Source organism: Diadema setosum, chromosome 16 (genome assembly GCF_964275005.1).
Source record: "Diadema setosum chromosome 16, eeDiaSeto1, whole genome shotgun sequence".
NCBI lineage: Eukaryota > Metazoa > Echinodermata > Echinoidea > Diadematoida > Diadematidae > Diadema > Diadema setosum.
Window position 1 is genome coordinate 11,121,469 of NC_092700.1, and position 21,627 is coordinate 11,143,095.

Sequence of the window (21,627 nt, forward strand, 5' to 3'; positions counted from 1 at the left end):
TGTTTGTTTGTTTTTTATCTTGATCTTGATGGTGTACATTGTACGTTGATCAGCCCTGGTAGAGCAACATTCAACTTTGGTTCATAGGTCATGGTAGGAGGGACATTACTCAAAGTGTTTTAATAATATATCTTTGTTTTGTTTTAGCTGTATCGTACAATTGTATTTGGACGTGACTTGTTAAAGTTTTGAGACCTACACTATATATTCGCGGTGAGGCAGCCTCAAATAGCCCCAAGTGTGAGTGTATAAATTGAAAGTTTTGCTCATACACCACTGTACTGGAAAGGGCAGACTATGTTAGGGAATGCACCATACTTGCCTTACTTGATATGGTTGACAGTTAAAAGAATGAGGGCCAGCGAATAAGAGACTGTTTAAGATTTGTCCTATAATATACAGTTACCCTGATAGAAGATGACAAACGCAAACAAACTTAATCGTCAACGGCATCATGCCTGGTGTGGGTTTTGTTTTGTTATGTTTTTACTGTTTTCTGTAACAAAGTTGATTTCCTTGTCAAATAGAAGACAACCATTAAAGAAACTTTTTGCTGTTGAAATAACAGTGCATTCATAGTTTCTCAAATATGAAAAAAAAATATTCAGTACAGTCTTGTAACATTAAGACGTTGCAAGGCCGTGGAGCGAAAACAGGCCCACACTGTAAAGTCCCCATACAAAAGTAAAGACAATTATCTACGTGAAAACATTTTTTTTTGCGTGTGTTCTGCGCTCATGTTTACATGATATGTGTACGATGTACATGCATTAAGCATATGCATACCATTATTACAACGAATAAATGAATGGTGGTTATTTTTCCGTGGGGGCAAGAATCTTCAAGGTTGAAGGAAGCAGAGTGCCAACAAGAAGAAGAAGAGCTCGTGCATTATAGTAACCTACATTTGTAATTTCTCACTGTTAAGGGACTGTCTGCTTCGTTTTGTAAAAGCACATCTCTCTCCAGTCTAGATTGTGTAGTCCGTGTAGCGAATTGGTGCCATCGGGGTTGCCAATAGTTGGCCTGGCGTGACGTTTTATTGTCAGCAAATATTATTATTCAAAGAGAGAGCAAGAGAGATAAAGAGAGGCGGGGTATTTTGATATTTGTTGTGTTCTGTTTACTTCACGCGGCAGCAGTGTGGTGGTGTGACTTGCACAGAGCAGGGTGTATAATACTAACCTTGAAGTATACGGAGGTTCATTGGTACAGTCTAAGATCCATACCTATTGTGATAGGAGTCTGTACCCAACTACTAACCCCAGTGTGAGTGTCAATACAACTAGGCCAATATGTACAGTACATAAAGTGATCATAATATTACATGTACCTCTTCCTAATTTCTGTCGACCGCCATATCAGTAAAGTTCCTATGCGATATGAGCCTCTTTGGGGAATATGCTGCAACGAAAAGCCTCAGAAGACCAATGCATGGCGGTTTTGGTAATGTTCATTATGATAGTGAGAATGCTGATAATTCGGATGCTTATAAAGACAATGAAACTGATAAGAATGTAGTTGATACCGGTTGATGATATAACGATGATATGATGATGATAATGATAAATGATGATAATAACATTGATAATGGTAATAAATAACATGGTCCGATTTTCTTAGGTAGAACGTCACCATTATCGAAACTCTTGTTTAATTCCAGGGGAGTGGCATTTTCATTACGCTAGCATTGTCATTATAATACATCTGAAACATTTTGGGTAAACTTCATGTCTAGTGAATCAACTCATGGATAAATAAATACATACATGCATACATAAACAGCAGGATAAAATTATAATCCTAACCAATACAATACAGTACTATCATGACCATTAACATGATTTTCAAATGGTAAGATATCACTTGAAATCAGTGACGATAAATTAAGTTAATGGCTGATTTCATCGAGGTTGATCTGGTTTGCTCAGTCAACGCTAAACCTAGATTCGCGTCAGAAAACAAGAACGGGCACACTCTTTTTGTCGGTCGGGGTTATGGGCTGGGTCGCCTCCTTTTCAAGTTATTTGCCTAAGGACAGGAAAAGTAACACAATCAAAGAAAGAAATGCAATTGTTGAAAAGAAAATGCAATGAAATACAGGCAAATACTACAGCACACACACAGTGCGTTACTCACCGTTTGTCACTCTTTTTTCCTGTGAACTTTTGCCTTAGCATGTTTAACCCTTTGTGTGCGCTTCGTGCCGATTGGCACAGAAAAACTCTATAGTGTTGTACACACTGTTCAAAGTCCCTGATACAAGAAGGGTTAAACTTCTTTGATTCTACATACTAGTATATGGAAAATATGAACCATGGGAAAGTAAACGTTAACGAATCAGCTCTCGTGTCAATAGACAATTGAGTTTGTGCAGTCACCGAGAGAACACAATTTGCTATCGGCTTTTAATATCACCTGTATTCTTCGAGCTTTATTGTCTACACGGACCTAACAAAACACTGATAATTTTTTTTTCCTATACAATAGAAGTTTCTGCATTCCTCTTCTTTACAGGACATCGTTCTGCCAAGTCATGATGGAAATTGAGCACGAACTATATAACCATATCACCTGGATCACAAGCCTACCACCAGCCCAATTTGGTTCATCTCATTCTCGCTGACATATTTTTGATCTCAAGCACACCATGGCGAAGAACAAACCATTCTCCAACCATCGAACGTCGCTCTCCCAAGTTGCTCTCCAGGACAATGACGAACTCGCCAGACAGTCGCGCAACTCGATCGTGAACCCGGTTTTCGAGGACAACGAACCCGAAACCCCTACCGTAAGAACGCACGATCGAGCCGTGGTTGGCGCCTCTGACGCCAGTGACGATCTCGAGTGTGGGTGGTGCCATTGCCAACCTGGATGGCTTCAAAAACTGAACAAGGCCCCCTGGCTCCTGGTATCACTGTGCTTTGCCACTCTGTTTCAGGTGAGAATGAGGTTCAAAGAATGTATGCTTGGGCCGCTTCCCGTCGAGTAGAGATCATTGGGAAAGTAATGAGCTTTCGAAATAAAAAAAACTTAGCTGTCTCCAAGACGCTCATCAAATGGTCATTCTTGTTGGAACGGTCGAGAGAATCTAGAGCAGTTTGTGAGGGACCCTAAATGAATAAGAAATCGCCAATCTCTTGCGCAGAGGACCGGCTTCCGATGATCTTTTGACAGTATTTCTTCTTAACGATATCTTTTTAAATATTTTTTTTTGGCCCGTCTTTCAATGATCTCTCGCTGATATTTACCCCCAAAGTTTGTGTTTGTTTCAGAGAGTCACTGGAAAAGTTGATTACTGCTATAATATAAAAAGAATGCTCGTGGAGACATCACTGAGCAGTAATACCTTGGTTTACTCACAGACAGCTGAGGAGGTTCGTTTGAACCAGTTAAAAACGTGGAGACCTTGCCAATCATAACGCTTACTCAAAGAGCATTGATGGAAACTCATGGCAGAGCTTGGGGATCATTGGGTGCTCGCTGAAAGACCGTTGAAAGATCTGTAAATTTTTGCGCGCTCAATGGTCATTTAGTGGTCACTGGAGGTCATTCAATGGTCACCTCTGTTTAAAGGTGAATTAATAAATCAAAATGCCAGTTGGTACAAATGACCATTTTTTGCTCATACGCAAAGTGGAATTACGAACTGGTGTGTTGATCTTCATTTGCAGTCCACCAGGCCCCATTCGAAAACCACGAATGGCGACCGTGTTAGCGCATAATCATGTGCATCGTTGCGAGCATGCACTCATTGGAAGGGTGGGATCACGCAGGCTGTCCCGAAATCGACACAAGATGGCCATACGAATATGGGATTTTCAATTTCGCACGAAGTTGGCCACGAACTTAATGGTTAAAAGCCGATCAACAACCGAAGCAAATACGATACCTAAAGTAGGTCATACGATGACACTCCAACGACACGAGAATACTAGTAGTGGAAAGCTACACGAAGATGTGAATCTTTATTATAAAATGAACCAACGTAAGATCTTCGGGCGATTTTTTTAGCTTGCCAAAAATTTTGCTGCCGCACAAAAAAAAAAAAGAAAAAAAAAAGAAATTTGCTATTGGATCCTGTGAGAAACTCTATCGGCGGTCGTATAATGGTTTAAGAATCTGATGTCCTCATAAATGGTCCGAAGTTTCAGAGCCGAATTTGAACATTTCCTTTGAAATCTAAATTTAAGATTTAAATCATGTGTCCATCTCTGCTCAATTTTAGGACAGTGTGACGCCTACACCATGTACATTACGGGATTCTCGAATAAATCCGCGCCGGGGCCAGCATTTCTACTCCATGATATCCCCATGCTACCCTAGGTCGGTGAATCCCCTGCGAAGGATTTGAGAAAAGGGATCACACAATTGAGAATCCTTACTATTACCAGGGAGGTGTTACAGAGATGGAGTGGCAACTCTTCGTAATTCATGCAAACACATGTTTGGGTACAAGTCGTTACAATGGGATGTCTAGCGTTCCACTACGCTTTGAAGTCATGCTCGGCACCGCTCTAGTTGCAAGACGAAGTTCGGAGACGAAGAACGCATTTCACCTTTCGTTGAATTACAAGCTTTATTTCAACGCCAAATTTTAAATGAAATACTCGAATTGATTTAGAATAGTTTAGGAAAGAATTCAATATTATAAACATGTATTTCTAGTTTCTTCGTAATTCGCAAATCGAAATGAAACTAGAATTAGGCCCTCTTAAAAACGTAATATTTTTCTATAATGCGCACATTTCCGCATGTTAATTTTCTATCTTTTAATAAGGGATATTTTGATCTTTCAAATAAAGTACTCCGCTAAAGCGTGTTCCAGCGTGTTTTTAAACTATTTGCTGTTAAAATTGTGAGTTTTACACTGCATTTTGATTCGCTGCTCCAATTCAAGGTACACAAATTCATTGCTGCCATCACATTGAAAGAGAGAGCGAATTGCAGTAGGAGCAAGTATTTTTAGATGTGAGAGCGCTAGTCCCGATTATTGATGCTCTCTTTTGTCAAAGCACATGGTTAACACCTGTAGTTGAACGCATAACTTCTCGGCGGTGCCGCCCATGACTTAAAAGGAGAGCAGTAGTTGTCTCTCCTTCTCTAGCACCTCCCTGCTATTACCCATGTTATGTAATACTGTATATCATTATATTATTCTCTTCCTCCTATAGGGTATGATCGTGAACGGATTTACGCCAGGGTCCGTCACCTCCATCGAGCGAAGGTTCCAGCTCTCTAGCCAGCAGACCGGCGTGCTCATCAGCATCTACGACGCCACCAACATCGTGTTCGTGCTCTTCGTCGTCTACGTGGGCGGGCCTGGTCATAAGATACGCTGGGTGTCCGTCGGATGTCTGTTGATCAGCCTGTCCGGGTTCATGTTCGCGCTTCCGCATTTCACAACCCCGCGCTATTCGTACGTCTCGAACAGGACAAACGCAGTATGCGTACCTGGGGCGGGGGAAGAATGCCGCCAGGGTAGCGAGGCAGGGGACGCAGGATTGTCGAACTACATCTATTTATTCGGCGCCTCCCAGGTGGTAGCTGGACTGGGCTCGTTGCCCCTCTACACGTTGGGTCTCTCCGCGCTGGACGAGTCCGTCTCAAATCGAAATTATGGGCCTTACTTTGGTGAGTTGGCACTAAAGGGCAGTCTTCTCTGTATACGTCCAATTCCCAGTCATCTCTCTCTCTCTCCTTCTCCTTCTCAGCTTTTTTCTCTCCCTCTCTTTATTTTTCTTTTTTTTTATTCCTTCTTCTCGCTAGCTTTCTTTTTTTTTTTTCCAAATATAAATGAATATCATTAATTATATACATGTGTAAAGGCCAATTGTCTCTCCAAGCTCCTTCATATTTTTTCTTGGAATTCCATTTTTTTTCTCTCTCTCTCTATGTGTGTGGTACCTCCTTTTTTTTGGGGGGGGGGAGAGGGGGGCAGAGGTACATTGTATGTTAGTATCAATATCCTACGTGATGTTATGTTCTCGCCTTTGTTGTTCTTTGGGCATTTTGATGACAATTTGGAAACAATTAATGAAATGAGGATATATGAAACGAAGTCAATTGGAACGTATTAAAGTATTTGTAATATATTAAACCTCCGTCTGTTAGGGATTTTCTTCGCCGTTGGGGTGCTGGGACCTGGCCTAGGCTTCGTCTTGTCGTCTTTTCTCTCCCTCTCTTTATTTTTCTTTTTTTTTTTCCTATTTCTTCCTCTCGCTACCTTTTTTTTTTTGTTCCAAATTTAAATGAATATCATTAATCATATACATGTGTAAAGGCCAATTGTCTCTCCAAGCTCCTTCATATTTTTTCTTGGAATTCCATTTTTTCTCTCTCTCTATGTGTGTGGTACCTCCTTTTTTTTGGGGGGGGAGGGGGCAGAGATATATTGTATGTTTATATCAATATCCTACGTGATGTTATGTTCTCGCCTTTGTTGTTCTTTGGGCATTTTGATGACAATTTGGAAACAATTAATGAAATAAGGATATATGAAAGGAAGTCAATTGGAACGTATTAAAGTTGTATTATATTAAACCTCCGTCTGTTAGGGATTTTCTTCGCCGTTGGGGTGCTGGGACCTGGCCTAGGCTTCGTCCTGTCGGGTGTATTCCTCAATATCTTCACCGAGCTGTCAGCACCAGAAGGGTACGTGTCACAATGAACTTTAAGGGTTCTGTATACAACCAGTACAGAATAGAGTACAATTCACAAGCATTGTAAGGCAACACCTTAAAGGGGAAATCCAGTCCAAACATAAGTTAGTTCAATGAAAAAAGAGTAAAATCTTACGAGTTCAACGGTAAAAAAATTAACTGAAATCGGATGAAAAATAAGGAAGTTATGACATTTTGAAGTTTGCTAATTTCTGCAAAACGGTTGTTGTACAGTGGATATGAATATGCAAATGAGTGAGCTAACCATGTCGTGCCCTCACAATTTTCCATTGATCGTGTGCAAAAAAAAAAAGAAAAAAAAAGAAGGCAAAATTCAATGTTTCTGTCATTGAATCTGGAACATGATGTTATTCCTGGTTGAACAACTTCAAAGTAGTGATCAATTAGATATACCAGGATTTAGGCCTCGGGCATAATTACGCTCGAATGAAAAAGTGGAAATTTCAAAATTTTATGTACAAACTACGTATATGACAAGTTGTGAGGGGATGACATGCTCACTTTACCATATTGACCGTTCATGAACTGTTTCCTGAAAAATTAGTGAAACTTCAAAATGTCGTAACTTCCTTATTTTTTCACCCGATTTCGATCAAAATTATACCGTTGAACTCGCAATAATTTACTTTTCTTATCAGATTAACCTATATTGGGGCTGGATTTCTCCTTTAAGACTCTGTAAGGTCATTTACGAAGGTCGAGTCGCATGCTAACAAATGAATAAGTCTTAGTTTGATTCTTTATTTTTATATACATTCTTGCAATTACCATTGCTACACTCTTTCACTGTCTTTCATACTGTAAATTGCAAGAAAGCAAACTATTTTCATGAAAACTTAAAACGCTTGTTTTTTTTCCTTCCCATCAGAAGGCTTATCATTTGTAGAGATAAACATGAATAGGTAAGCAAACAACTTTCTAGTGCCTATTCGGATTTCGCTCTTAGCAATGAAATGTTACGTTTCCCTTTAGCTTGACCTGAAAAAAAAAAATGTATATGCATACACTTTTGTGTGATGAACAGCGCTACTTACATGTACTTTGGGTTTATTTTGAATAATCTGCAATCCCGGTCTATGATGAGAACTAATGACCATTTTTACAACACCCAAGTTCTTTTTTTTTTCTTTCAGTTTACAAGAATTGTTCTGGCTTGTCCTATTCAATATCGTAAGGAAACAAAAATGGTAAATTCGATATTTCTTGAATCCAGACACATTGGGTTATTAACCTGCATGTCTCAATTCTCGGGGAGTAAATATTGGCGTCAAAATTAGTCTACCTAGATTAGTCTAGATAAATCTACCTCGCATATTTCAAGGAAATGAAATACCATTGCAGCTGATAACTGTATGATCCGGGTGTTGAAGAAAAACAAACCCAAAGTATTTTTGTCCGCAAAAGAAAAATGGCGCGAACGTCACGGAGACAGTTGCAATACAGATATGCTATTTGCTATATTGTATTTGTATGTGGTTGCATGATACTGATCTTTAATTTTCACTGCAGATGACAATTTGGGAAAGGTTTGGACACTGGACAAATTTTACCATGAAAGGAAAAAAAAAGAATAGTATCGTATCCGAACTTTGAGCTTTGCATAATCTTTCAACGCATAAACAATAAGCGTTCGTGACACTTTCTTGTAAGCGGTAATTGGATCAATCCGATACCACAAAGTAAATCTTATCCTCACTTCCATCCCTAATGTTACCAATGATAACCCCGTCATAAAAGACGACAATTCGTTTATTTGCACAGACACAATATATGAGTAATTACTAAATCGGCATGGGTCCTCGTGTTATTATAGCTACGTGCGAGCATTTCTGATTTGAAAACAGTATCAGTCAATGTAGATGATAAAGTCTGTCTGAACTACTCACAAGGAACAGGTTTTGACAAGCACACAATATGTAAATGTATCTCTCACACATACAGAGGTATGATGGCATTATGAATTATATTTTTTACTGTGTACAGTTTTGAAATGTACGATGTAACTGTGTAAACATTTCTATCATGAGAGTCAGTCAGTGAAATGAGAGTGATTGAATAGATGTGGTCACGTGATCATGTTGCTTTTTACTACGTTCTTTAATTATGTTAATGAGCAGGAAATATGTTCTCACATTTATAGCAAAACATTTTGTTGTATGCAAATAGCACATGATAGAGATATCCTTCATCACACTCAACGTAATAAAACGTTTTAAACTTAAAAGTGAGCATTTAGAATTTCAGAGTATGTCTTCTGAAATTATTGTGACAACAGGTAAATCTATCATTAAACAAACTTTGCCTTTTTAGAGTTTAAATCAGCCCTCTACTTCCCTGTTGGAGTTATATTCTCCTCAACAGATGACATTTTCCACAAGAGAGGACTGTCAAGTGTTATGCAATACAAGGATAAGCACGACAGTATTCGTTGTTGTCTAAATACGATAACAAACATTTCATTCTTGCCCCGTCGGCAGCTGGTAAGATTCTGTAATTGAATTTATTTGCTCTGGTACGTCACCCCGATGTGAAACTTGAACAAATTGTTCTGATTGTTTGGGGCAGTATCTTCACATCGTAGTCTCTTTATTCTGTAACGTACTACTCACGAGTTTTTTTTTTTTAATGGGTGGCGTCTTTACCTTGAAACACAGGGTAGAGTTATCGAGTGAAGACCCCGGCTGGGTCGGGGCCTGGTGGCTTGGCTTCATCATGTCCGGATTCGTCATACTCCTTGTCGCTATTCCACTCAGCCTCTTCCCCACAGAGCTTCCAAGTAAGCAAGTTGAACATGAATGAATGAACGTATGAATTGAAACTTTGAAACTGAAAAAAAGAATGAATAGATGAATAATTGAATGAATAAAGATTATATAGAATGAATACTGAATCAATAAATATATGCAATGAATACTAAATAAAAGAATATAAATAAATATTGAATGAATGAATAAAATCATAAGCAAATATCTGAATTAATAAATGCACAATTTGATAAACAGATGAATAGATATATGAACAAATTGATTCTTGCTTTAAGCCTTTCCTTAAATTCTCGTAACCCGCTGTAAAAATGAGTGAAGGTGCCACGAATGTCGAAGAACAATTTCGTCAGCTCTGTTCTATTTGTAAAGTTGTCGGTGATAGGGTCGCGGAGCATGAGATGACTGCAACAACGACAAAATGCGAAACTTGAGGAAGTTTCTATTAAGTTCTAATGATGTTAAGAGTGGCAGTGGGGTTGGGACCCAAAGATTTATTGGTAAGTTAACAGTGTCCTTCGCAATTTTGCTAGTTATTCGGTATGGGAAACTTTTGATTTTTGATTTAAAAAAAAAATGAGCGTGCATGTGGAAGAGAAGTTGATAGGCTAGATAAAGATAGATAGATATCTATACCAAGATGTAGTCATAGGAGAGTAGATAAACGCTTGTTAACAGTTCGACGTATAAATAGATCTCTGCCATTTTCTAAACTTTCAGCTACGGCTAAAATCCGATCCGAGAAGGAAACCCAGGCACATGTGAACGCCGGCTTGGAGGAGACTACTCGCCCGGGCTTCGGCAAGGGTCCAGCTGACCTACTGAGGGCGCTAAAATACCTAATCGTCAATCCGACTTTCATGCTAACGTGTCTGGGCGGTACGGCCGATGCGCTGCTCCTCAATGCTTACAACGCTTACCTCCCAAAATTCTTCGAGAATCAGTTCGCTGCCACTTCCGGTCAAGCCACACTAATAACAGGTAAGGTCTGAAAGGCTGTGGGCCGACTGGAGTCAGATAAATGTCTGTCTTCTTTTCGTCAGGTAATATCTTTTCTTTTTTAAATGGAAAAAAAAATGTCTTCAGGCCCTATTATTCAGAGATGATTAAGGAGAATTAGTTATTTGATTAATTCATGATGAATGCATGAACTACTGGTATACCCAGCTCTACTCAAGATGATTCAATTGAAATGATAGATTGTCATCAAGTGACCAAGTCAGCTACGTCAAATTCCATTGGGGTCATCATAGAGTATGACTTTAATGCATGTGCTATGATTCAAAATGTCGTTGCTTGTTTGATTTGAACTGAGCCTTGACTGCCACTTGCTGTTATACAGTGTACTCCCGTTAAAAAAAAAGAAACTAAACAAAACAAAACAAAACGAAAAACCATTGAAAAAAACGAAGACCTTGGCACCGGCATTTTTGATCGTTATGACGAAATTTCAATTTAACTGAACAGTATAATGTATAAAGATAATCATATACACGATGATTTTAGGACCTGATTTTTTTATTTCGTTATAACTAGAATTCCATTATAACCGTGTTCGTCATAAAGGGAATGCACTGTATCGCCAATTTCATGCAAAACAAGTCATTAGTCCGCTTTATGAATCAGACAATAATCCCTTTATAATCCGTTTTGTTTTGTTTTGTTTTGTTTTGTTTTGTTTTCTGAACGAAGGTGGGGCGACCATCGTTGGGGGCGTGGTGGGCACCCTGAGCGGTGGATTCATCGTGCGGCGCCTCGAGCTGAAAGTGGCTGGATTGCTACGGATGGTGGCGCTGTGTACGGCCGTGTCTGGCGGGCTGTTTCTCATCATGCTCTGGCATTGTCCCCAGCAGGATCTGGCAGGAGTTAGCGTAAATTACAATGGAGAAAGGTAAATGCCACCTGCCAGGGCTAGGTATCAAACATACATACACACATGCACACACAGGTACATCTACATTACATTCCAGTATACAATATCTGTGTTAGGGGTCATGAACATGTAGGCCTACATCCCGAACACGACAAATTTGTATATTCATTTCGAAAAAGGAAATATACTGAATATTTGAGTGTTAGTCGAGAGATGAGTTGTGAACCACCAGCATCTTCACATCTGACGCATGAATGTTCTTTGGTGGTTGCGCTACTGTTGAAAACGTGTGGCACTTAGTAAATTGCCTCACTTGATAAACTCAAGTCCGTTTTTTTGCTACCTCGGATCTACAACTTTGTTTGTGCGATTCCGGTCATTTTTTTTTTCAAATAACTTAATTACGCATTTACATTGTACATGAATTACCCAATAATTTCGAGTAAATTGCAAACCGTCGGAACGATTCCATTTACAATGGCAGAAACTGTGTGTTTTGCAGTGACGCATTTTCAATGTAAAATCGATAGTTGCAAGACCTTCCGATGTGGTTTTGGATTGGAGTGTGGGCCTACATGGGTAGTTCGTTGTTAACAATCCTGTCGTCAGTGCTAGAGAATCACTTGTCTCACATTTTCCTTCTCACAGATTCAGCAACATGGCACAAACTGAGCTCAAAGCATCGTGCAATACCAACTGCTCATGCGCAGACGACCAGTTCAGCCCTGTGTGTGCGCAGGAAGCCGGACTGGAGTTTTTCACATCTTGCCACGCCGGCTGCAACGTAGACTACGGCAATGGGGTGAGGAACACTGAAGGGCTCACACCTGTAAATAAAATGGACTGTCCCAGACCCCTTCACAAATTCTTACCAAGGATACCAAAATAAATGAAGAAAAGAGAATTAATTAAAAATCAATGATGTAGTTTGGCAAAAAAACTGAATAGCTGTAGATATTGAGTATGAATTCCTCTACAAACTGCATTTTGGTTTTGAAGATGAAAGCTTTTCTGATGGAATTTGAGAGGACTATTCATTGGGTACGTGTACGGAAAATAGGTGATTTTTTGATAAGAACTCGTAGTCTGGCTTTGCGGACCCTTGGATAGAATTTGAGCAGAAGAACCCACCCTGGACATTTATTGGATGAAAGGTAATATCTCACTTATCCAGGTTAGTGAAGATGAAACACCTCATTTCTCCCAGCTATTTTACAGAATTTTTTGAAATTTGAATTTGAACACACGTCTCTATGGGGAATTATTTACCCGTGTGAGCCCTATAGAGAATGCACGGAATGCATGCAAGTCTATGGGAAGTATTCATCCCATACAAGCTCTGCTGGTTTATGTTGATCTTGTATTGTGTCCGATCTCTTCCTCCCTACCCCCCCCCCCCCCCCCCCCCGACATAGCAGTCATCAGTATCACACAACTTCGAATGACTGTGTTATTCTTGTATTGTGTATCTTGCATTGTGTCAGATCTCTTCCTCCCTCCCCCTTCTCCTCCCTACCCCCCTCCCTCTACCTCCTCTCTCCTCTACTCCCCCCCCCCCCCAACTCTGCCTTGCTACAATTTGTTTTCTTATTATGTTCTTGTGGTACTAGATCTTAGTACATAGCAGTCATCAGTATCACACAACTTTGAATGACTGTGTTATTTTAATGTATTTCTTTGTTTTGGCTACCACTGAAACAGCTCAAAATACATAAAGTTAGTCTGTTTGACAAAACAAAGTCTTATCAAGTACTTTGTAGGCTATAAGGTGATGATGACACCCCCATAATCAAGAATAACTGCCTGGATATATGTATTCATCTTATGAAAAACTGATCAAAACTGCAAGATTTATTTAAAAAAAAACAACTCCAAAAGACATGATTTTCAAGAGTGTCCCTTTGAGAGGCTCTATAACCCTTGAATGTGCAATTTCTCATATGATGTAGGGCCAAATATCATCAAAAACACATTTATGATGTTAAAAAGTCAAATAAGAAATATGACCTCCACTGTAGGGCTCACACCTGTAAATAAAATGGACTGTCCCAGACACCTTCACAAATTCGTACCAAAGATACCAAAATAAATGAAGAAAAAAATTAATTAAAAATCAATGATGTAATTTGGCAAAAAACTGAATAGCTATAGATTTTGAGTATGAATTCCTCTACAAACTGCATTTTGGTTGGAAGAAGAAAGCTTTTCTGATGGAATTTGAAGGGACTATATTTCATTGGGTACGTGTACGGAAAATAGGTGATTTTTTGAGTGACAAGAACTCGTAGTCTGGCTTTGCGGACCCTTGGACAGAATTTGAGCAGAAGAACCCACCCTGGAAATTTGATGGATGAAAGGTAATATCTCACTTATCCAGGTTAGTGAAGATGAAACACCTCATTACTTCCAGCTATTTTACAGATTTTTTTGAAATTTGAATTTGAACACACGTCTCTATGGGGAATTATTTACCCGTGTGAGCCCTGAAGTGAACTTAATGAAGTAGGATTAAGCCTACATTGCTACATTTCTGAAATACGTAAACCTCGTATGACGTCATTCTTGTTCAGCGTAATTTGTTTTGGGATTTTCAGAGTATTGGTTTTTCTTCTCAAGGACCACGATAAATTCCACAAATCTATACATGGAACTGTAGATTTATGTAATACGTAATGTGAAATTTTGAAAATCGTCTGGACTCCCCCTTTAGGCCGTCCGAATTGTTACATCTGGTAAGCACCTGCTTATATCACCAGAAGAGTTGTTGTTGCTGCTTCTTTCCTTTTGGTTTCGCTTTGTTTCAACACCGTCAAAACCCAGACACTACATTTATATGGAATCGTTCGGTATCGAATTACGTGTTATATTGTTAGTAGTTCATGCTAATGTTTCGTAAGGTAAACATACAACTTCTTCGTAAGGTCGTATAAAACGTATCGAAGTACGTGTTACATATTTTTAGTAGTTCGTGATAATGTTTCGTAAGGTAGTATGAAACTTCTTTGTCGTCACCTCCATAATTCTTTTGCGAGCGACTTTTATGTACCAAGAAAGTAGAATGTAAAAATCATATTTTCGTTTCAAATTTCTGAAGTGCAATCCTATCCCACTTAAAACTTACCATTGCTGTTCATGACAACAAAACGAGAGTTGTCATATTGATTGCGTATAACAAAGGAAACCTCTTGAAGTTATGTGTGCAGTTTTAGTGAGAAACAATCTATTTGATAACATAATTGATATAAATAATGTGCTTCGTTATGTTTTGTTTCGTTTATTTCATTTTCAACAAAGAGTGGCAGTGTACAAACATGTCACGAGAAAAGTATGAATCATATGAAAATAAAAAAATACATATGCTCAATACGTCGAAATATCATTTAAACACCGTGAATTATGGAAGAAATAAATAAATGTATACATGTTATTTATTGCGTCATTTGCTTTATGGTTGTCACTAATATCGCTCTTTTATAAACACATGAGAGAAATTTGAGAACATGAAAACACAATTCTAAAGTTTTGTCTAATTTTAAGGAGACTTCCAAGAAATTCTGCTCGCTTGATTTTACTCTGTTGATAGAAGAAAACTTAAACTGCATTAAATTTTCTTTCATTCAGTATCATGTATTTTTTGTGAGATCTGGTTTCACAAAGTTCTCTGCTGAAAATCATGTTATAATGTGAGACCTATGTATTTGAAACGCTTAACAGACATACTCGGACTGTAGCTGTCTATCAAACGTGGCTAACGCCATCCCCAGCATGAGGTTGGTGGCGGGAAAGTGCCGGACAGACTGCACCTACCAACCTCTCGTCTTTGCGGTGGTAGTCGCAATCATTATCATGATCGTCTTTACGTCACAGATTGCCGAGATCAACGTCATTTTAAGGTACGGACTCAACATGTGCATGTCACATCATGCTAGAGCCATGGATATGACGGCATTATTGAGCGACGAAGAACATCATTGGAAATACTGATGAGAGCATGACATGAAAATACTTGATTTAATACTCATGATACCTCGACATATATATAATGTTTGACTTCACTGCATTATGTAACGCTATATCGGACATAGCGTGGACTTGCACTGATAAAAGCTAGTCCGAACTGCACCTTTCTACTGTAATGATCATAACGAAAGAGGTCACTAGAGAAAATAATTTGTTTTAATTTTATAGCCACCATAGAGGAGGTGAGAGCCATTAGAATCCTTGTGAATTCTTCAACTTCACGGCATGATATGTTACTACTTTTCCTCTGTATATTTGTGTTGTTCATTCAGATCTGTACCCTCAAAAGGGAATGCTTTATCTATCCTTCAATTGATTCATTAGACATCATAACAAATATGATAATGCTTGAACAAAATCTGCATGATATCCACTCTTTTCTGTTGAAATAAATTTTACCTCGGGGAAAATGCATAGGCCTGTAGATAGCCTTCACCATCTATCTATCTATCTATCTATCTATCTATCTATCTATCTACATATCTATCTATCTATCTATCTACCTATCTATCTATCTACCTATCTATATATCTATCTATCTATCTACCTACCTACCTATCTATCTATCTATCTATCTATCTATCTGTTTATTTGATAATCTCTCTACAACATTGTCTTTGTTTCTCTTCTTCATGGATCGATATTAGTCTTATTTTCAGGTATATTGAATTTTATCTTCCTGCATGTCAGGTGTGTGCCGGAAACTCAACGGTCAATGTCACTAGGAGTCAACTCTCTTCTGAAAAGGGCTTTGGGTAAGTATTCTTTCAATCCGTGCATTATCCCCCTCAACTCCGATAAGGAAGAATTAATTTGTATATAAATTTGCATTAATTTTACTAGGCCATTAACGAGCCCCTGAGATTTCTATGAGCAAGCCACCACAGTCAGGTTCCACTACAGGTTATGATAATCAGAAAATAAAGTACTTTGCCCAGAGGCACAACCGCTGTTGCCAGCTACTCTAGCCAGGAACCTTGCTATGCATGGGTCAAGGAAGATAATAAATGGATAAAAATTTAATGTCTTTGTCTAGGGATAATCGCATCCACTATTCAGGTATACTGTTGCTTGCTAGGAATGAGGTCGCATGTAGTTTACTAAGAAACCAGTATCTTGTAACGTTTAAACGGATTGTTCTGTTTTAGGCGCAAACTTTCACCCGGTGAATCCTTGATCTGGTTGCATTCACTGCAGTGGCAGATCTACCAAAATCGTAACCAATTAGAATGAAGGCAGTTGTCATCATCTTTTGTGGGCGCGCTGTGGTATAGTGGAAAAGACTTCCGACTCGTGGTCGGAGGACCCGAGTTCGAATCCCGCCCAGTGCTTACGTCCTTGGACAAGATGTTTTTACCCACCATGTCCCTCTCGACTCAGGTGTATGAATGGGTACCTGGTAACGCTAGGGTAATAATAATGGCAGGGCCTTCTACTGGTAGAGCAGTGGCAACAATGAAGAGGCTACCCTGGGTAAATAAGACCTTATTATCATCCTCATCGTTGCCGCCATTTGGTTTTATCTTGGACTATTTGCCTGTTGCATTTTGTCAGGTTCTGTGCCAGGCCCGATACTGTTCGGGGTCGTCATAGACGGGGCCTGTCTACTCTGGCAAGACAACTGCGGGAATCAGGGTTCGTGTTGGGTGTACAACAACGACAGCCTGTCTCTTCGCATCAGTATCATCGCCGCGGCCTTTAAAGCCCTGGGTCTATGCCTCTACCTCCTCGCTCTCTGCTGCTACCGTCCCGTGGTGGAAGGCGGTGACGTAAGCACGAAGACGACGAGCACGACCAGCGGGAACGCTGACGTGAATACGAACGGTGACGCCAATCCTCAGGGGCAGGGAATGTGGTTCTAGCGATATGGCTCTATATTATGAACTTCACAAGTAATTTTCCGTGTATCTTTGCAATATCTCACAAGATTTAACAGGTGCCCTCTTATGAGAAAATATCGGCACATGTGTGCATAAAAGCCACTAAACACTGATTTTGTGGCAATCTTCTTCGAAATGATATTATGTTTACTGTTAATCTCAAGCCTGATGTTGTGCAACTTCTTCAGTGCCCTCATTCAGTTCTCCTGGGCCCAGTGGGGCATCTTCCACATGACGTGGCTTCCACATTGCGCCATCGAAGATGTTTGTTGTGTACACACTTTGGTCCGTAATGTACAGTGTCATTCCAATTCTCTGATTGGCTTTTTAGCATAACATCAAACAAACAGGATGCTTCATTAAATCTTGACATGAATAAAACAAGAATATATATTTTTGAAGTAAAATTTCACGTCTTTAAAGACGTATAAATATGCAAGTCAGATAACGTAATGACGTAATTGTTTCACGCCTTTCTCACATATTATTTGTTTTGTGATAATCATATGAAATTCAAGCTTCAGTCAATCTAAACTAGCTTTAGATATGCCAAGCGAGCGTTAAGACGACAGTTCCTTGTTGACCGTTCTCGTCTCTCGCTGCGTCGTGTTTCAAAGTACATTGTAGCTTTAGATTTCGCGAAGACGCATCCTATTCAAACTAAAATCATAGCGCCCTCATATGTCGCGCGTCATTCATAATGGCATCAAGTAGCTCTCTGCCTCGCGAATTGGAGCGGACACGAAAATGGCCCAGAACCGCCGCGGCGTTGTGAAAAGTCAGACGATGCGAGTTCGATTTTGATAAGCGGTCTTGCGCACGCGCAGAACTTTTTTTTTCTTCTTTACACGTCGCAGATCTAAAGCATGACTAATAGTGTATAACTCCTCCTGAAATTGCCATGTATACAATAGCAATGGGACTTTGAGTCAGAGGCACCGAAAGAGTTAAGATGATCATTGCTGCAGCGTTCCAACTTTATGATATTTTTAATGTGGATTTCATGAAGACAAAGAAAAGGAAAGTTTATAAATAAAATGACGGACTTTGTCACATTATCCCCCCATAAATTTTTGTGGGTGTGAACAATAATCATGACTGTTTCAAGAAAACGTCAAACTCGTGATTTTTCTTATTTCTTGCCCGATGTATTGATTAGCGTACTACGGTTCTGTTAATTTGAATTTATGCCATTTATTATGGTCATCTTGAAGATGGGCTGACGTTTCACCCGACCTAGTGGTACGTGCTAAGGACAAAAATGATTATTTTCGGTACTGAACTCAGTGCTATATCCATGAACTGCTTTAAACTTAGAGCCGTACGTCAAAACAACTCAACGATACACAGGGGCGGATCCAGGAATTCCATAAAGGGGAGGTGCCTGTACAAAATTAAAGGGGGGGGGGGTGCGCACGCTCCATTTTTTCTTTTTATTTCTTATGTTTTTGAAAACAAAAAAAAAAAGAGGTGCGCGAGCCCGTTGCGTCCCCCTCTAGATCCGGAACTAATAGCAGTGTCTAAATGTACGACCATGGGCGATGGACCAAGAATGTTGACACGGTGTTGATATCTCATACCTCAAGAGAATGTCATTATTCAACGCCTCCGTGTTTACAACGTTCAACTTGAGCGCTGAGGCAGAACCCATCGTGGGCTGTGAGGGCGTCTCGAATTTAATCAGTGTAGGAAGCGTTCGCTGCGTCGGAGGTTTTTCAAATAACGCTTTGTTTTGGAAACGCGACTGAAATTCTTGCAAGTCGCTCAGCCGTGTTGCTATTTTTCGACAAAACAAAGAAACTGCTTGATTACATCATTAGTAAAATATTATTGTCCCCCTAGACTGATAGTTTTTCGTTTGTGTTTCTGTGATACATGTACTGGCAATTCCACATCAGTGTGCATTTAATATTTCGCTCTCTATCAAAATGAATATTTGTGTGTGTAAGCAACAAGTATGAGAGTGTGTGTAATTGATTTACATGTGTGCTTCTTTACCTATATTTAATGTTTTTGTCCTTTTGTGACCTCCACTGTAGGCTTCGGCAAATTGTTGCAATTTCATGTAAATGGTACATCGGTGCTAGAAAGGATATGGCATAACATCAATTTAAGAATTTGTGATCTATTAGATTAAAACTTTTCTAATGTTTTTCTTTTACTTCAATTGCCAATTTCAGTACTTTTTCAACTTTTCAACTATTGTCTTTCAACACAATTGAACGTAGATGTGTATATATGCAATTCGGTACCGTATTCTCACGTCATGTCATAAATTCTACTTGCTACTTGTCGAACATTTAAAATCATATATATCGTACGGTATAGCTTTAAGCAAATGCCGTAAATTCGACTTTCTTCCTATAAAATTAGAACAAAAGCTTTTTGACTCTGCATGTGTAGAGCTCTTCTCATGATGTTTGTTATGTATTCTGTATAATAAGAAGAATGAATCTCCTTTTCTGTATATTATGTCAGGGTGTCAAGGTGGGGCATTTTTTGCACTTTCTGCAGTGTGATGCTATGCATGACTGTCAGTAGGAATTTCTTTATTATACAGTTTATACAAGAAGATCCATGAGTAATAAATCACTGTAATTACATTGGAAAAGGTGTAACTGGTGTGTGCCGTCTTACTGTAAAAATAAGATAATAAGTTGCAAAAACGGTGCCTAAAAGCAGGAACAGATAACATGAGGATAATATTTGAACTTAATATGTCGAAAAAGTATCGCTTTTCTGAGAGAGTTAGAGGTTTGAGAAAAGAGAGCTCCGTAGGAATTGAGTGCAAAGAATGACCGAAAGGACTTGTACGAAGAAATCCTGAATCATGCCATACAGTAAACTTTGGTATAGGAACTATTCACAATGCGACTCTGAAGCCGTGAATATAATTATGGATCATTGCAAAACAATAAATCAACCTGTCATAATGATCACGTGATCGAGTATACAACATATTCCCCGTTCACATCCACTAGACACACACACACACACGCGCGCGCGCGCACACACACACACACACACACACACACAAACACATGTTGGGTCACTGTCTTGAATAAGATAATGATACATAGCTGACTTGAGAACCTTAACAACGATTAGGTCTAGATATTAAGACTAAGAGATGATAATAAGACTAAAAACCATTCCTTGATGGACTATTCGCGTCCAAGTTGGGTTGGTAACCTTGAACGCAGATGTTTCCCAATGTTATGGCTAATCTGTGTCAAACCGGCCCGACGCGTTGTCACCGACAAAGCAGAATTTTCTGTGAATGACGCCCTAGTGGGTACTTAAATCTCTAAGTGGAACTTTAATCGAAAATGAATTGGCATTTGCAGGAGAATCAAACTTTCGTTTCTGAACAAGCCTGGAACCCCAGAGGGCCAAATCCCTCCCATAGGGCTTGTCATTCACGGTCGACGTGTCTGGCTTTTGACCTCAATAATTTCACACCACATTATGGTTCACCTTAATGAGATCAGTAAATCAGCCGAACAGAAGTGGTGGAGGTTTAATCTCAGTCGGACGTGACGATTTCCCGGGACGATTTTCACGTTTTTCCAAATAGCGATGCGTGTCGCGACCACTATACAATATCTGAATATGCAACCACAATATCAGGGTTTTGTTCAACAGGGTATAGCAACTCTAACCACTTGCTTAAAACTATCGTTGCTATAGGTTATCACACATCTATTCCTTGGTGCCAACGATACAACGATACAATTTATTGTTTTTTAGTATTACATCAAGGATGTCAAGCGAAGATTCGTTCTCAGGGGAGCATTTCATGAAGAATATTGTCAGATATTTTTCGGACAAACTGTTATATAAAGCTACTGAAATCCTTCCATCTGACTGGCTGAGAGCAAATTTGTTGGACAGAATTTTGTCGGACAAAACACTGCATGAAATGCCCCCCCCCCCCCCAGGTCATTAGGGTATTTGTGAGGTAATTGTATGTGGATGCGACTTACGTCATTATTTTGTGAAAACATGTGAAAAATCTAAACTTACATAACTTCATTTATCGTAGGTTCGATTTTGATGAGAGTTGATATCCTACAAAATCGACTCCCGGGGCTCGACTTCAAGTTCTGATCTCGATTCGCGTATCACGTATCAGGGTATTACCCCCCCCCCCCCCTCCCCCCCCCCCCCCCCCCCCCCCCGGGGCAATGACCCCCGGCTAAATACCGGTTAGTGATATAAGGTTTGAGTAAAGATTGGGGTCAGGTTAGCATTAGGTTCAGGATTAAGGATTAGGGTTAGGGGAAGGGGAAGGGTCCGGGGTAATTGCCCAGAGGGTATAAATTGCCCTAGACCCCGCGGATTCGAACGTGGTGTGGGATTGCACTGTAGCCTCTTCATGCTGCATTAATTAAAGGTAGGGAATCCCA

General features: G+C 39.5%; 1 protein-coding gene across 1 annotated transcript; it reads left to right on the forward strand.

The window, feature by feature from the left end:
• Positions 1-2,523: 2,523 nt before the first annotated feature.
• On the forward strand, positions 2,524-17,234 carry LOC140240025 (solute carrier organic anion transporter family member 4A1-like). Its single transcript, XM_072319837.1, has 10 exons — positions 2,524-2,941; positions 5,175-5,634; positions 6,558-6,654; positions 9,338-9,459; positions 10,166-10,426; positions 11,138-11,336; positions 11,967-12,120; positions 15,033-15,211; positions 16,029-16,093; positions 16,893-17,234. Exons 1-10 carry the CDS (start codon positions 2,651-2,653, stop codon positions 17,198-17,200), a joined length of 2,136 nt encoding a protein of 711 aa, XP_072175938.1. The 5' UTR covers positions 2,524-2,650; the 3' UTR covers positions 17,201-17,234.
• The last annotated feature ends 4,393 nt before the right edge of the window (positions 17,235-21,627 follow it).

Bases quoted from the DNA above. Each gene is read 5' to 3' on its own strand.
- LOC140240025 (XM_072319837.1), top strand. From the start codon at position 2,651: ATGGCGAAGAACAAACCATTCTCCAACCATCGAACGTCGCTCTCCCAA. The intron at 5,635-6,557 runs GTGAGTTGGCAC...TCCGTCTGTTAG, and splicing joins AAATTATGGGCCTTACTTTG to GGATTTTCTTCGCCGTTGGG. The intron at 16,094-16,892 runs GTAAGTATTCTT...GCATTTTGTCAG, and splicing joins TCTTCTGAAAAGGGCTTTGG to GTTCTGTGCCAGGCCCGATA.